The following is a 14,664-nucleotide window of genomic DNA, read 5'->3' on the forward strand; positions in this document are numbered from 1 at the left end:
CAATTATCTAAATGCGTTTGGGTTGCATAACTGTTTTAATCAAAATAGGTGAACAGTTGTCAAAGTAATTTTAACCTCTAATATATGTTTACAATGGAGAAGATTTTACGAGCTCTGAATTTGAGCGAAGAAATCGATATACAATTAGAAACCAACGATGAGATTGATAGAAAAGTACAGGAAAATTTGGCGCAGTGGCAGGCAGTGGAAAGTCCGTTGGCTCCACTATCAAATGAAGAGTTGGAACTCATTTACAAAATGCGAGAGACCTTGCAAAAGGAATACTTCACACCCACAGATAACGTATGTTGTTAATAGAATAGCATTACAATAATATTGTGATTCAAATAATTTATAGGAGGAGACTGAAGATTTAAAATTGAACCGAGTTGATAATTTTAATGATTATATACAAAGGATGGTAGCTATGGAAAAAGAGATTGAAGATGAAAATTTATATGAGTACATTAATCAGAGGGACTATTTGCATGTGCAAGCAAAAGAATGTGAAGTTTTGCGCAATGAGGTAGAATTACTATTATATTTAAAAAGTTCCTAATTGGAATTCTATTTATTTTTCTTTAGACTGAGAACTTAGTTTTGGGATTGGAGAATCTCCAAGAAACTTATAGGCAGGTTTCCTTGAAAACAGACTCACTTCACAATATGAGTGAACAATTAATGAAGCATCAAACTGAGTTGAAAGAAAAAAAGAGGGAGATCCATGACAAATTGAAGCATTTCACTTATTACCATTCCATCAGTGAATATATTTCCTTACATAGTTACAATATCAACAGCAAGGAATTTATTAGTCAATTAGAACAAATGAATGAATCAATGGAATATTTATCAAAAAATGTTTGTTACTACTATTAAATGCCATAGTTCCAATTGATTAACCGTACTATTTCAATTTCAGGCGCAATTTCGCGAATCTAACAATTACAAGTTTCGCTACGAAAATCTCCTGGCCACTTGTCTGCAAAACGTCTTAAAAAACGTGAACACCATCATCACAGATGCCACAAATCAGGTTATAAATCTCGATCTAAAGAGCAACATAATGGTAGTAGAGAAAGCAGGCAAGGAACCAATGGTTGAAACTGCGTTCTCTTATTATTATGGGAAATTCCAGAACGCAGCCACAAAAATCAGTCGCGTAATCAATTACATCGAAGATAATGTCGAAGATCACGACATGTAAGTGCATTTAGATATTTCTTGTATGTATTTTTATTAGTGATTCGTCAGGTATTTGCGGACTCTCAATGATATACAAAAGTCTTACTTCTCTCAGAGAGCCCCTGTAATGCAATCTGCTGTTTCAAAAGCTTTATTGGATTTAAGAGATAAGTACAAAAGCGATCACAGCATTTTATTTAGATCTGCCGGGCTATTCCTAGTTAAGGTTTGTCAGGACGAGGCAGGATGCTACAATTACTTCTTTAACAACAGATCACAACAATTGAGGTAATTCACTGTGGCAAGTAAGAGGTGATAATAATTTATTTTACATTGCAGTGATTATTTATCCACTCTATGCCAGAATTTGTACGACGTTTTAAGACCGTGTTTGATTGGGATTAATCACATTGAAGTGTTGACTGAATTGTGTACGATTCTTAAAGAGATGCTAAATGACCAGACTCAAAATAATCGTAATGTTATAACGGTTTTGTTTGTATCTTAAATATATTATTTTTTTAAATTTTAGCTGCGCTTGATCAGTTCGTGGAAATTATAAATCAATTGTTGCAAGATGTTGAAGAAAGATTGGTGTTTAGAACGAATATATTCTTTCAGTATGATCTTAATGCATACGAACCGTCGCCAGGCGATCTGGCATATCCCGAAAAGTTGGAACAGATGGAAGTAAATATATTTCCATTACTTTAAATCATTTGAAGTGTTGTCTTTGTATGACTTTGTAGAATATTGCTGAAGAATTGATCGAGCGAAGAGCAGATTCGAGGTCGTCCTCTATTTCATTAGAATCACAAGAGGTAGCTAACATAAACGCGGGTGCAGTTGGACATTTCCGGTCCTTCACTGGAAGTAAGTATTATTTGGCGAAATACACTTGCATTTCAAAGAAAAATATTTTAGATTCTCCTGCTGATTTGCATGGCATGTGGTATCCGACTGTTAAAAGAACTTTAGTTTGTCTATCGCGACTCTACATTTGTTTGGATCGCGAAATATTTCAGGGCGTAGCACAGGAAGCATTGCTCATATGTGTTAAGACCATAGAAAAGGCAGCCGATAAAATATCTGCTAGAAAGGTAATATAATTAATATGATGGAATTATGATTGTAAGGAATATTTTTAGAGTGCGATGGATGCTAAGCTATTCCAAATAAAACATCTGCTGATCATTCGGGAACAAATAGCTCCATTTCAAGTAGATTTCACCGTGAAAGAGATGAGTCTCGATTTTAGTCATCTGAGGGGCGCCGCAATGGATTTGATGCATAACCGTAGTAAAATTTTCTCGCTCAACAACAACGCGATCCTTGAATTTTTATTGGAGGGAACGCCACGTGTTAAAGAGTATCTCGTGGATTCGCGCAAAGAAATTGACAAACATTTGAAAGGATCTTGCGAGGTCTTCATTAGTAATACTACTAATACCTTGATTGGGAATCTGCTACAATGGCTGCAGAAAGTAAGCAGTTGATTGAGTTTAGGATGAAGTTAATTAAATTAATTTACAGGCGGAACACGCTTTAAAGATGTCTAAGACATATAAGCAAAACGTGATACCTCTCAGGGAGCAGGAGTTTACCAAACCACAGGTATTGGCTGGTATAATAAGTAGCACACAGAGAAACATAAAAACGAAGATTCCCGAGATCCAGCGATCTATGCGCCTCTATTTGGCCAATCGAGAAACGGAATTTATTTTGTTCAGACCAATTAAAGTAAGTATTTGTTTTATATTGTTTATGGGTCGGTTGTCTAATTGTTTGTTTTCAGAACAACATCGTCAATGCCTTTATTGAACTAGATCAGTTGCTCGTTGCGGCTAAATATACCGCAGATGACGAGCTTCTGATTGCTTGCCCGACGCCGGAACAATTGAACATTCTCATCTGCTCCGTTTCCCTTACAGCTGATCAAGATCAGCATGCAAAAATGCAAGAAAAATTGAAAGAGTAATGTTTATTAATATAATTAATAATTGTATTATTTTGTAAGATAAAAATATTTAATATATTAATTTCATATACAGAAATATTATCCTTCGATGTTTGTATTTGTCAGAGATAAACAAAAATAATGTAATAAATATGAAGAATTGTATGTATATTTTTAGGAATATGTTGAAGGTAGATTGGTTGCATAATATCATAATTTTTGACAGAAGTAGAAACTTTTGTTATTTTCTAGGTTTTTTTTTGTCAAGACAGAAATGAAAGTAATTTGATAAAGTTTTAATATTATTAGACTATTGTCTCTTTTTTTAAGAAATGCAAAGCAATGGTATGTATGATAGCCAGGAGATTTGCACATTACCAAATGGCCCTATCAGGTGTATATTTTTCTGTGAGTTTCATCCAACTGTGGGCCCAATTATATCCTGCCAGGTAGGTTTAAATATTTGTTGAGGCAAAATTAAAAACTAATATAATTACATTTTAGATTCCAGAGAATTATATCAGCAAAGAACTTTTTGACAGTATTAGTGTATACATTATAACAAAAGCTGAATTGCGGAAGAGTACAATCACTGTGTAAGATTGAAGTAATATGAGATATACAGCATGGTTTATGGAATGGATTATTGTAGGACATTGGATGATTACAAGATTTTGGGCTTCCCAGTGCGTATTGATGACAAGAAGTATCCTAGGAATGCATATCACTTTAATTTATGTTTTGTGTGTGATAGCAACTCAAGGACTGTTCACTATGAGCCAGTTGTCATGAAATTTTCCGAATATTTAATGGCAATGGAAATAGAGAGTAGTTTTCTGTCCTCAAAACAGTGTTCAAAGAAATTGGCGCCCATTTTAACTCAAGTGCTTGAGAAATTGAATACAAATGGTAAGTTTGTTTTGTTGTGTAAGCAATGTCTAATCATTGAACTTTAGGAGAGTGCGCTTTAACTGAAGGTCCAACAGCAACGCACTTGAAAGTGGTGAAGATACACAAAGATCCAATTCAAGTGGCCGATCATCAAGTGCCGGTATTGGTAAGATCGTTACCCGATCAGCAATGGGACCTGACGACACATGCAGTCGCACCTTATATAGATGGTTTCAATCATGTTGCAAGGATAGCTACTCTCTCTGGTGTAGAGAATAATCTAGTCAAAGCATGTGTACAAAATCTTCTCTACTACAGAGTGGTAGCTCTGGTGCCTCTATTCCAATATGGGAACGTCTATTGCACGACATCGAAACTGAAGTATTTGGCTCAAGATTCGGAAATCCAGGATAGATGCTTGAGGTATGTGGCAAAGTCTCCTCGCCAGATGCCCACCCTGAGGGATGTCTTCAGGATGTATGCAGCTATGACCAGAGGCACAAGGATTAAAGACTTGTGTTTGAGGATGAATCCTTCGTCGATGTGGATTAATGAGAGAAAGTTGGTACAATTTGGGGTGCTGGAGGGATTGATACGAAGAGTACACAAGTATCCAGTATTGTTAGGAGACAGTAACGTTCTACAAAAGACTTTGAACGGAAGTGCTAGTCTAGATGAAATCTGCTGCTCAACGGGAGTCAGTGGACAGCAATTAGAAGATCAAATGGATAGAGATCATAACGTTGTATTATTATTTAAATAAACATATACATTTTTATGTAAATTATCAAAAATACTCAAATATTCTTTCATAATCTGAAAATAAGGCAGATAAAACTGAAATCAAAGAATCAATATTTGGCTGAGTATGAAGTACAATAGAAATCTACTTAACAAATAATATGTACAAACATATTTTTCCCGTCTGGAATGTTTTTGTCCACGTAAAAATTAGTAGCTTGTTGAAATTTAAAGTATTTAATTATTATATGCAACTTACCTCACAGCATTATGTTACACACAATGCAAATGTGTTTATTTTGTTGCAGTTGTTTTGTTTTGAGTCATATGCTCACGTGTTCGTTAGTGCATTTTTATATTTGTTATTTTACCTGTGAACATGCTGGACGTAAGTGAGGAACAGATTTCGAAGATTGGGGATGTTTTGAAGGATGAAAATCGCCCGTTGAAGGAGCGTTTTCGAGCGCTTTTCACGTTGAGAAATATCGGTGGACCAAAGGCAGTGGACGCAATAAATGTAGCTTTTGCAGATCCATCGGCTTTGCTAAAACATGAACTTGCCTATTGTTTAGGACAAATGCAAGACAAATGTGCTATTAACGTACTTGTTAAAGTACTCGAAGACACAAATCAAGAACCAATGGTCAGGCATGAGGCAGGTGAGTCATATTGTCTTACCCAACATATAAGATATTCAATTCAAATCATATTTGTTTTTAGCTGAAGCACTAGGTGCCATTGGCTCCAAAGAAACACTGGATATCCTCAGAACATATTTGACAGACCCAATTGTTGAGGTTAAGGAAACATGTGAACTGGCTTTGGAGAGGATCCAGTGGTTGCATGGTGGTGAAAGTATTGAATCTTTAAGCCAGAATATTTACAATTCAGTAGACCCAGCACCACCTGCTTCAACCACAGATGTTACTGAGTTGAGGCAGATACTCTTGAATCCAGATGTTACTCTATTCAACAGGTACAGAGCCATGTTTTCACTGCGAAATATTAATTCAAAGGAATCTATTGCTGCACTCTGTGAGGCTTTGAAACATGGAAGTGCACTATTCAAGCATGAAATTGCCTTTGTACTGGGTCAACTGCAAGATACCAATACTGTCCCCCATCTCACAGAATCCCTAAGGGATGTACAGGAGAATGAAATGGTCAGGCATGAATGCGCTGAGGCGCTTGGCGCAATTGCAACTCAAGAATGTTTGGAAGTTTTGCAAGAGTACTTAAAAGACTCCAAGAGAGTCGTCAAGGAGAGCTGCGAAATTGCTTTGGATATGTGCGAGTATGAAAATAGTCCCGAATTTCAATACGCTAATACATTGAAAGTTGCCTAATGTCTTTTATAATAAAACATGAAAATGTAAATAACATATTTTTAAATTAAACAGCTTTATAATACACTCCAAAATACTTATATACAGTTTTACTTTTTTATATTTGTTTTCATTATCTAAAACAGGGATGCTAAATTAAATAGAGGAGGATTTTACATTTACGTAATTATAATACGACAAGTACAAAAGTAAGGCTTTGAATTCTAAAATCAGCTTACTTCAATTAGACCAATGACAGAATAAACATATAAAGATTAAATGGATTTACTACCCTGCATTCCATCAATATACAAGGAATATTTTAAATCAATTAAAAAATATACTAGAATTGAAAGTCCCATTTCCTAAGGAAGTTAAGAATACCACAAATGTTAAATTAATACTTTTGTTTATAACTTCTTATTGCTAATAACATTAATTATTGTTCAAGTCACTTGGCAGACATTCCGTTAATTTTGAAAATGGTCTAAGTCAGGGGTTCCTAAACTGTGCGCCGAAAATTCTATATATTAATATAAAGTTCGCCCCGTTCGCCCTGAGATAAACCAATGTCGCTGCAAACAGAAAAAGTTTGGATACCTCTGGTCTAAGTCATTTCATGCATTAAAAATCACATTTCCTACAGCTACACAAAACACATTTACTTTACAGTACAAATATTTTTCATTTGTTTAAACTCAAATCATTAAATATCTCGAAACGAAAAATATATGACTTATTATATATGATATTACTTTCATATATAATAATAACTCATAATAACTGGCACATATAATTTTAGCAAATTTTAACAAAGTATGTTAACATTATAGTAAGTATTTTATTTATCTAAGTGATTGAAATGTATTTTGATTAATCAAATTGTTAGTTCTCAAATATTACATATATTTTCGATATAAACATTAGCATGTCACGGTTGAGTCAGTTGTAATTCTGATTTGGGCTTCTACGTAAAGTTGATCGATAGCATGGAATATACCGTTGAGTACCTGATTTAATTGTTCATCCTTACTTCCAATTATACCCAATTGCAGTCTATCATCGTACGTCAATATGCTAAGACTTAAACCTTGAAATAGAAATGCTATTAAGTAAAAAAGCTAAGGCTGTTGTAAGAAGCTTACAGACTTGGTCCAAGTGGTTGATCAAGAAAAATTGGTTTTCAATTGTATCACCATTGAAGAGCTCTAATTTTGGACCACCAGGAACGCAGCTCACACCGCTGGTTAGTTTAAAGCGGCCGAAGACAAACCTAAGTAATGGTATCGGAAACACTCGAAAGAAATATATACCGCAAAGATATCCTAATTTGACCATGTGCGATTCCATAGAATTCTTCAGATATTCCTTGGTCAGTCTTAGACGCTCCAGCATATCATAATCTTTGCTTCTTATGGGTATTTTCACTATTAACCCGCAAAACTTGTTTCCAAATTCATAGCAAGCTTTATTTGATAAGAGCTTAGCTAGACGAGGTATATCAATTTGTCTCGGACAGATGCAGGATAAGTACTTAGGTAATTCATCTTGTCTTGCTTCAATCACTTTTGACAAGGAAGCTGAATAGCAGCTCAAAAGAATGGCTAAAAATGTGGAGTTTGTATTTTTAGATATTATCTTGATTTTCTTTACAAAACGTTCATTATTTTCGCAAATGAAAGCAGTAGAATTCCCTTCGTAACAATCCCTATAAAAAACTGTTCTTCTATCCTTAGTATTTAATGCGATGTTTCTTTTGCACGACAAGTTCTTGATATTCAACGAAGATAGCAACTTATTAGCGTATGCATCCTTGAGTGGATTTGGTTTACAAAAGAGATCACTGAAGATATTGTAAGCGGAAATCACGTCAGCCAAGCTATGGTGGTATCGTATTATCATCAAAGAACCTGACAAGATCACTTCCCAGTTAAATTGATTGTTGAATGGTAACGGTAAGTTGTGCGCTTCTTTCAGAACTTCTTCAGACTCACGTCCATCGCTTCTGATAAAATCAGCGACCACCACGTTTTCGCTCATCACCAAATACATGTAACCCAACAACTCTTTTCGCAAACTCATCAGCTTACCATATCTTTTATCTTTGATTTTTTCGTTGAACTGATTGCGTATTTGCTTCAGTAGGACTTCATTAGGTGTTTCAGATTTTATCATATACACGTGGGTGACTACATCCGGAGTTGAGCCAAAATTCAGAGCCGCCAGATCGTATCCAGTTACCAAGCAAAGAAAATTAGTTCCGAAGCGTATCCTAAGATAGACTTCAACAAGTTTTTGGTAAGACCAGAAGATTATTAGGGTCAGGCATGTGAAGAATGCGAAGAACGGAGCGATAAGCGCCGACACCGGACGCAATTTAAAAACATACTACGAATGTTGGGTACAAATAATTATTTGTTTTTTTTTGTTACTATTATTTTTACCTTGCATATTACGTAATGGCCTTCCAAAAAATTGTACACAATCCCAATCACAGAGCACATAGTGATATCATCTACGCTGTCCCAACTACTAATGGTCAAAACAACACATGCACAGTAATGTATATATTTTAAAAAATGTTCCTGTGCATAATTATTTAAAATAATTAATTATATACATGAATACATGTTTAAAAGACTTTGTTCCTTTGTAATCTATAATGATTGATTGCAATATGTTTTCTAGAATGGTTTTACCATTAGTAAAACCATTAAAAACAGATGGAAGAAAACTAAGTTTATTTTAGTCTTTCATACTTTTCTATTACTAAATGACACTAAAGTAATAACTTAGAATTATTCTCTTTACGGAGAAGTTACATTCGAGCCATTGCAAAATTCCATTAACTGCAACGTTTAATTTTTAGTCGACATAAAAAACCACATGGTAAAGTTTTTTGACGTATCACCAAAATTCTGGGAGGATGGAATATTGCGTGAATAATGGAGAAACTATGTAACTATTCATAATGAATGTATTCGATTGAAGCAAAAGTATTAACAATAGAAATGATAACATTACACAGAAACCAGCATTTAGCCCTGTGGGTTTTCGGTGTCTTTTTTTACAATGCAACCACATAACACTTTTTTTTAAATAGATTTATGAATCATAGAATCCGACGATTAGTTTTTATCAAACTTCGCTGGTTTCTTCCCAAGGAGTTTATCCAGAGGTAGATTTATGCATAGACTTTGTGAGCTACAGGGCCCCATCCAATAAAAGGGCTCATAAAGAATGTTAGTGTAGGCTCCCCAAATAATGTTAAGCTTTTTAGAATGTTTAAGTTTCAATGAATTTTGGGGCCCAAAGAAAATTTAAATTTACTGGCAATTTGATATCTATAAATCATAGAGCCCTAAGCACCAGGTAAAATATTGATGATTGGAAGGTTTAGTGTCGGTTCTTGAAGCCACATTAAGAGTGTCGTTGGTCCTAGACCAAGGGAGGAGTTGATGTCAGTTACTAATACATTTTAAGACTTGAGAGCCCTAAACATTTGAAACATCCATTAAAATTCCGCCACTGTTTCAATGATCCTTCATGCAGTCAGTCTCTAAAATGAGTTTATTCAAAATAGATGAGTTTTTAGAAACTGGTCGATGCCTTTCAGAAAAAAATGTGTTTTAGTGGATTTGCTTGTTATCGAAATACATTTTGTAGGCCCTAGGCAACAGACCAATACGCCGGCCTCTCATCAGAATTGTCTTTATTTTGATCATCTTGTCGTGGCCGACCAATTTATTGTCATCTATTGTATAACTAATATGTATATTTGTTAGGGTCATGACTTTCCTATTAATTATTACAAAGTTTATTTAACGTATCCATCAAATATACAAACGGATACTTGTACGTGAATATTTAGAATAACTTGTGGAATATTCCGAAGGACGGTTACACATTAAATCGTATAGTTGCGTATATTGCATCACCACTTAACTTCTGCAGCCCCTAAATATTTGGGCAGGATCATAAAACTTAGATAAAGAAACGGTTGTGTTTTCTACAAGGTCAAACCCTTACCTCCCACGCAGCCCCTTTTTGAAATAAACACATTTCTGTATTATATAATTTAGTCTTAGTCTGGGGAGCGAAGAGAGAAGAAGTCTTAGTCAGGGGACCGAAGAGAGAAGAAGTCTTAGCTAAGGGGTCGAACTGAGAAGAAGTCCTACTTGGGAGAGTCCAAGGAAGAGCACTTTCTTCATAAACACTAACTTAAGAGGAGAATGTAACTCTTAGTTAATAATACCTGAGATCAACTATTGTCTAGTTGACTTCTTAGTAAAACTCCGATGTATACAATAAAGTTAATTAAGAATATTGCATTTAATATTCATAAACCCCTCTAAGACTCCGCAACGACATAACTACGAGATAATCCACGGTGTCCAAGGATTTCTTAACCCTGGGACACGACAATCTGGCAGAAAACTATTTAAAATATTTTTTATTTATAAATTGATCTGCTAGGTTTTTTTTAAATTTTGTTTGTTTTTGCTAATACTTTTGATCCATCAACTCTATAAAATTTGAATTATGTTGAAAGAAATATTTGATAAAATTCTTACTAAAAAATTAATTAATACTTCGCTAAATCACTAATAATTTGCTGAAAGAATATTAAAAGATAAAGAGAATCTGATCCAATTTTAATATTCGAAGAATAAATATTACACTTAATAAGAAAATATAGATACATAGTCAGTTGACTCTTTAATGGCCATAGGCTGTAGCCTCGTTCAATAGAAATGAATACAACTAACCTAAACTTGGGTTTATTAAGGGTTAGTTGGGGTTAGTCCAGGGCCCCCAAATTCTCAGTCTGCTATATTCTATTATCAACAGCCTCCACTACATAAAGTTAGTGAAGATTTTATATTCTTAGACAAAAAAAAAGATAGTACAAAACTGGTGTTAATTAAAATAAATAACAAACACTGAAACATGGACAATAATAAATTAATATTTAAAATTGCATCTAAAATTAGACTGTTTAAAATATGTAAATTGAAGATAATGACTTTTTCATAATATTTACTTAATATATTATAAATATTTAGCTTAACGAGCGTAAACCGTTCCAGGATTCCTTACTTGTAAATTGAAACACTCGTTAAGCTAAACATTTTTTCCCATATAAACTATTGTAAAATACGATAATACGTTCCATATCGAAAAAAATATCTTAACCTTGTTCTAGCTTTTTAATTTCATATCTATTGTTGGGTTTTGTAAATAAGCAACAAGGAACAATCAATAACATACATTTTGGCCACAAACCAACTTTGATTATTTTTTAATTTTCTCAAATACCTTATAATGAATAAACAACTCATCATTTAAAAATATTAAAAAAAAAACTTGATAAAACAAAATAGTTTTTTTTGATAATTCTTATATTATGTCTCATTTTGACAATTGTTCAGAATATTTTGGTGATTTGAACGAGGAAGGCCGTCGTCACGGGTATGGATGTCAAAAATGGTATAATCAAAAGTATTGTGGATCTTTCGTGGAGGATAATTTGCACGGTGATGGTATTTATACTAGTCTGAAAGATAAGTACATGTATGAAGGGAGCTTCTACGCGAATTGCTTCGAAGGATACGCCAGGATAATACAGGATGATTGCACATATTTCGAAGGACTGCACAAGAAGAACGACCGCTTCGGTCCGGGGGTTCTCACATACCCGAATGGAAATCAGGACGTGGGACTTTGGTTAGGACAAGGCTTGATCCGTTTATCGCAGACAGTATGCTCGCATTGGGTACCCAAGCTAGCTGTATCGAATCCCGCAAAAATCCAACTACTCGGTTACAGGAAGCTGGTGTCAGTGGAGCCAGAGCAGTACAAGGCAAACCTAATTATTCCTATTTATGATGAACCTGATATGATCTACAACGATAATATAAGGAATCCAAATGCTTCTGCTTTTAATAAACCTAGGTATGATAGGGAATTCTTCGGCGATAAAAGCAGTTATATAGAAGTTGCGTTAGGCGAGAATGAGAGCTCCTGCAGTTTGGTCGAGGAGGATGAAGAAGAAGAGGAAGTCGGAGAACCGCAAGAAGTACAAGACGTCATTTCTCTTCTTTTAAGACACGTGGAACGTTTTCTGGATAGCTCGAACGAAGAACTCAGACTAATAGAACTGAAGAAGTGTTTTCTGGAAATCTTACCAAAGGTAGAAACACCATTAAAGATTAAAACTAAGAAGATGCCAGTTAAGAATTTGCTCGCTTGGAATAATGAGTGTATCTCCGTTGAATTGTTAAAGCATTCATTCGTGCATAGGCACAACGAGAACACAATTAACTTCGACGTGCCGAAATTGCTGTCCGGAGACCGAAGCGTCTTCGGTGATCCCGGCATATTAGAGTGTGCTTGCATTTCCTTCCTAAACCATTGCTCGAATGGAAATGAATCAGAGGCAAGAACTCTTGCTACTCATTGCCACATAAATCCAGATTTATCTGATTCCAATGGGAATACTGCAGTATTTTTTGCAGCCTGCCGAGATAGATGGAACATAATCCGTTTATTGACCAATCTAGGTGCTAATCTAGATGCAATGAACGACGAAAACCTTACACCTCTCACGTTATGTCTGACGAGATATATTGCTTACAATAAAGCCATTCGTAATTGGGAGGAGGCTTTCTTAGATGCACCGAAAATTTCGGAGAAAGATTTAGAGGAAATTAACAGTTGGAGACCGCAAAGATCTTTAATAAGTCTGATTGCTAAGGAGTACGTCATTAAGCACAGCGACGGAATTTACTTCGGTGAGTCGGAAGAGTTAATCCTGTACATTCTGCAGGGTTTGCAGCAGAGAGACGCGGATTTTGAAGACATTTTTCAGAAGCTTGGATTAACTGAAGTTAGCGAAAGTCTTCGGAACTTCCAAAAGCCGTACCAACTCGACAAAGGAGATGATGAAGAACCATTTACAACTCAATACGTATTCCATACGGAATTCCGAAAGAAGGTAAAAGCAAAGAAAGCTAAGAAAGCAAAAAAATCTAAGAAGCAGAAGAATAAAAAGGAACCTGACATTGTAATAGAGGAAAAATTGGAGCTAGATGTGATCGTAAATACTATTCGGGTTCTTCTACATTTTGGAGCTGATCCCAATTATGGTGAGCTCCCTATGCCGCCTCTCTTTCTAGCCGTTTACAGTGAAAATCCGCTTATTTTGTGGGAAATTTTGGAAGCTGGCGCTTCTCCTAATCTCAGTTACAAATCCATGACGCCGCTTCACATTATCTGCAACATACCATCCGCAACCAGTTTATCGGAAATGGCTCAAGTTCTCTTTCAATACGGGGCCGATCCGAATGTTCGAACAGCACCGGATCATTGGCTAGAAGAAGGCTTTAATATTATGGGCAAACAGGAAGGCGATCCAGCGGAAGGAAAAACGGCTCTTCATATATTGGCCATGAGGTACGACGAGATTCCTGATGAACTTCTAGAAACTTTAGTACGAGCGGGAGCAAAGGATTTAAATTATTTAGGACACACTCCTCTATCTTTGGCTGTTCTTCGAGGAAACTCAAATATAGCGGATCGACTTCTAAAATCAGGTAGCGACCCAAACCAAATACTTGGCAATAACTTGGGCATTGCGCTTACAATTTATACTTTAAATAGATATAACAACACTATACCTGATATCAAGACCTGTTTAAAAATTACAGACATTCTGATAAATTCGTACGCGAATCCTTTAAATCAGACGGGACTGCATTTAAATTGCATCGAGTTTATGCGTTTGGAGGAAAGCTCTGCGCCGCAAAAGAAAGAAAAAAAGAATACGAAAAAAAAGAAGAAAAAGAAAAAAAACGTTGTTGATATGTACAAAGAGAAACTTGTTAAAATATCGAGAGAAGTTGCATTACGTCATTACCAGTTTAAAGCGCACGTAGAGAATTACAAAAAAGTACTTTTTGGAGATGAAGAAAATAAGAACTTGCTCAAATTTCTGAACATCGATGAAGCCCTAAAGATGCATCAGCTGTTAATTAACAGGAAAATAATAGATATGCGCGAAGATCTGCATGCTCTTATTACATATAAATTATTTCAGCTTTACTCTACAAATGGGTTTAAGGTAAAGAAGAAAAAGAAAAAATATAAGCTAGTTGATGATCTGGCAAAATTGGAATTACCTGAAGAAGATACAGAAGAACCTATTAATGTGAAACGTAAGAGGCGAAAGAAGCACTTGGCAAAGCAAGTAATTAGAGAATTTGAATTGGATCCGAACGAGGAGAAGTATGTGGTATGCTTTCAATGTTTGTTGAAACAAGATAAGATGCTAATTGTATGTCCAAATTGTGGTTTGGTGTATTTCTGTTCTGAGGCTTGCAACAAGGCCAATATTCGAATGAAGGGAACGCGTCATCCTTGTAAGGGTTTATTTTATGCTGAGCAACTGAAGAGATACTACGAACTAAAAGCTCTGGGGTTGAGTCTACCAAAGTTAGGTGGAAATGCATTGCTTGGTTTAAAAAAAGAGCTTAAGAATCTCGGTGATTATCTAAAGGATGATTT

The 14,664-nt window shown here is 35.2% G+C and overlaps 4 protein-coding genes across 4 annotated transcripts; 3 read left to right on the top strand and 1 right to left on the bottom strand.

Annotated features, from left to right (window-relative positions):
* The first annotated feature begins 32 nt into the window (after positions 1–32).
* LOC108561231 (conserved oligomeric Golgi complex subunit 3) lies at positions 33–3,163 on the top strand. Its single transcript, XM_017919078.1, has 12 exons — positions 33–303; positions 359–526; positions 586–861; positions 923–1,203; positions 1,255–1,473; positions 1,525–1,661; positions 1,718–1,875; positions 1,935–2,058; positions 2,110–2,285; positions 2,334–2,669; positions 2,719–2,925; positions 2,981–3,163. Exons 1-12 carry the CDS (start codon positions 85–87, stop codon positions 3,161–3,163), a joined length of 2,484 nt encoding a protein of 827 aa, XP_017774567.1. The 5' UTR covers positions 33–84.
* A 247-nt stretch (positions 3,164–3,410) lies between these two features.
* On the top strand, positions 3,411–4,796 carry LOC108561239 (nitrogen permease regulator 2-like protein). The gene is made up of 4 exons (XM_017919087.1): positions 3,411–3,591; positions 3,647–3,738; positions 3,795–4,051; positions 4,099–4,796. Exons 1-4 carry the CDS (start codon positions 3,475–3,477, stop codon positions 4,794–4,796), a joined length of 1,164 nt encoding a protein of 387 aa, XP_017774576.1. The 5' UTR covers positions 3,411–3,474.
* Positions 4,797–5,070: 274 nt separating this feature from the next.
* On the top strand, positions 5,071–6,210 carry LOC108561238 (deoxyhypusine hydroxylase). Its single transcript, XM_017919086.1, has 2 exons — positions 5,071–5,433; positions 5,495–6,210. Exons 1-2 carry the CDS (start codon positions 5,154–5,156, stop codon positions 6,118–6,120), a joined length of 906 nt encoding a protein of 301 aa, XP_017774575.1. The 5' UTR covers positions 5,071–5,153; the 3' UTR covers positions 6,121–6,210.
* Positions 6,211–7,022: 812 nt separating this feature from the next.
* On the bottom strand, positions 7,023–8,554 carry LOC108561232. Its single transcript, XM_017919079.1, has 3 exons — positions 8,544–8,554; positions 7,245–8,487; positions 7,023–7,189 (listed from the first exon to the last, which is right to left on the bottom strand). Exons 2-3 carry the CDS (start codon positions 8,272–8,274, stop codon positions 7,023–7,025), a joined length of 1,197 nt encoding a protein of 398 aa, XP_017774568.1. The 5' UTR covers positions 8,275–8,487; positions 8,544–8,554.
* Between the last annotated feature and the right edge of the window lie 6,110 nt (positions 8,555–14,664).

This window comes from Nicrophorus vespilloides, unplaced genomic scaffold (assembly GCF_001412225.1).
Source record: "Nicrophorus vespilloides isolate i.1.1-1 unplaced genomic scaffold, Nicve_v1.0, whole genome shotgun sequence".
NCBI lineage: Eukaryota > Metazoa > Arthropoda > Insecta > Coleoptera > Silphidae > Nicrophorus > Nicrophorus vespilloides.

What these genes read in the sequence shown, in the direction of transcription:
- LOC108561239 (XM_017919087.1), top strand. Translation starts at nt 3,475, where the DNA reads ATGCAAAGCAATGGTATGTATGATAGCCAGGAGATTTGCACATTACCA. An exon ending in CGGAAGAGTACAATCACTGT is followed by an intron (nt 3,739 to 3,794) that starts GTAAGATTGAAG and finishes GGATTATTGTAG; the next exon opens with GACATTGGATGATTACAAGA. An exon ending in TGAGAAATTGAATACAAATG is followed by an intron (nt 4,052 to 4,098) that starts GTAAGTTTGTTT and finishes ATTGAACTTTAG; the next exon opens with GAGAGTGCGCTTTAACTGAA.
- LOC108561238 (XM_017919086.1), top strand. Translation starts at nt 5,154, where the DNA reads ATGCTGGACGTAAGTGAGGAACAGATTTCGAAGATTGGGGATGTTTTG. An exon ending in AATGGTCAGGCATGAGGCAG is followed by an intron (nt 5,434 to 5,494) that starts GTGAGTCATATT and finishes ATTTGTTTTTAG; the next exon opens with CTGAAGCACTAGGTGCCATT.
- LOC108561232 (XM_017919079.1), bottom strand. Translation starts at nt 8,274, where the DNA reads ATGATAAAATCTGAAACACCTAATGAAGTCCTACTGAAGCAAATACGC. An exon ending in CAACCACTTGGACCAAGTCT is followed by an intron (nt 7,190 to 7,244) that starts GTAAGCTTCTTA and finishes TTCTATTTCAAG; the next exon opens with GTTTAAGTCTTAGCATATTG.
- LOC108561231 (XM_017919078.1), top strand. Translation starts at nt 85, where the DNA reads ATGTTTACAATGGAGAAGATTTTACGAGCTCTGAATTTGAGCGAAGAA. An exon ending in TGGAATATTTATCAAAAAAT is followed by an intron (nt 862 to 922) that starts GTTTGTTACTAC and finishes TTTCAATTTCAG; the next exon opens with GCGCAATTTCGCGAATCTAA. An exon ending in AATGTCGAAGATCACGACAT is followed by an intron (nt 1,204 to 1,254) that starts GTAAGTGCATTT and finishes GTGATTCGTCAG; the next exon opens with GTATTTGCGGACTCTCAATG.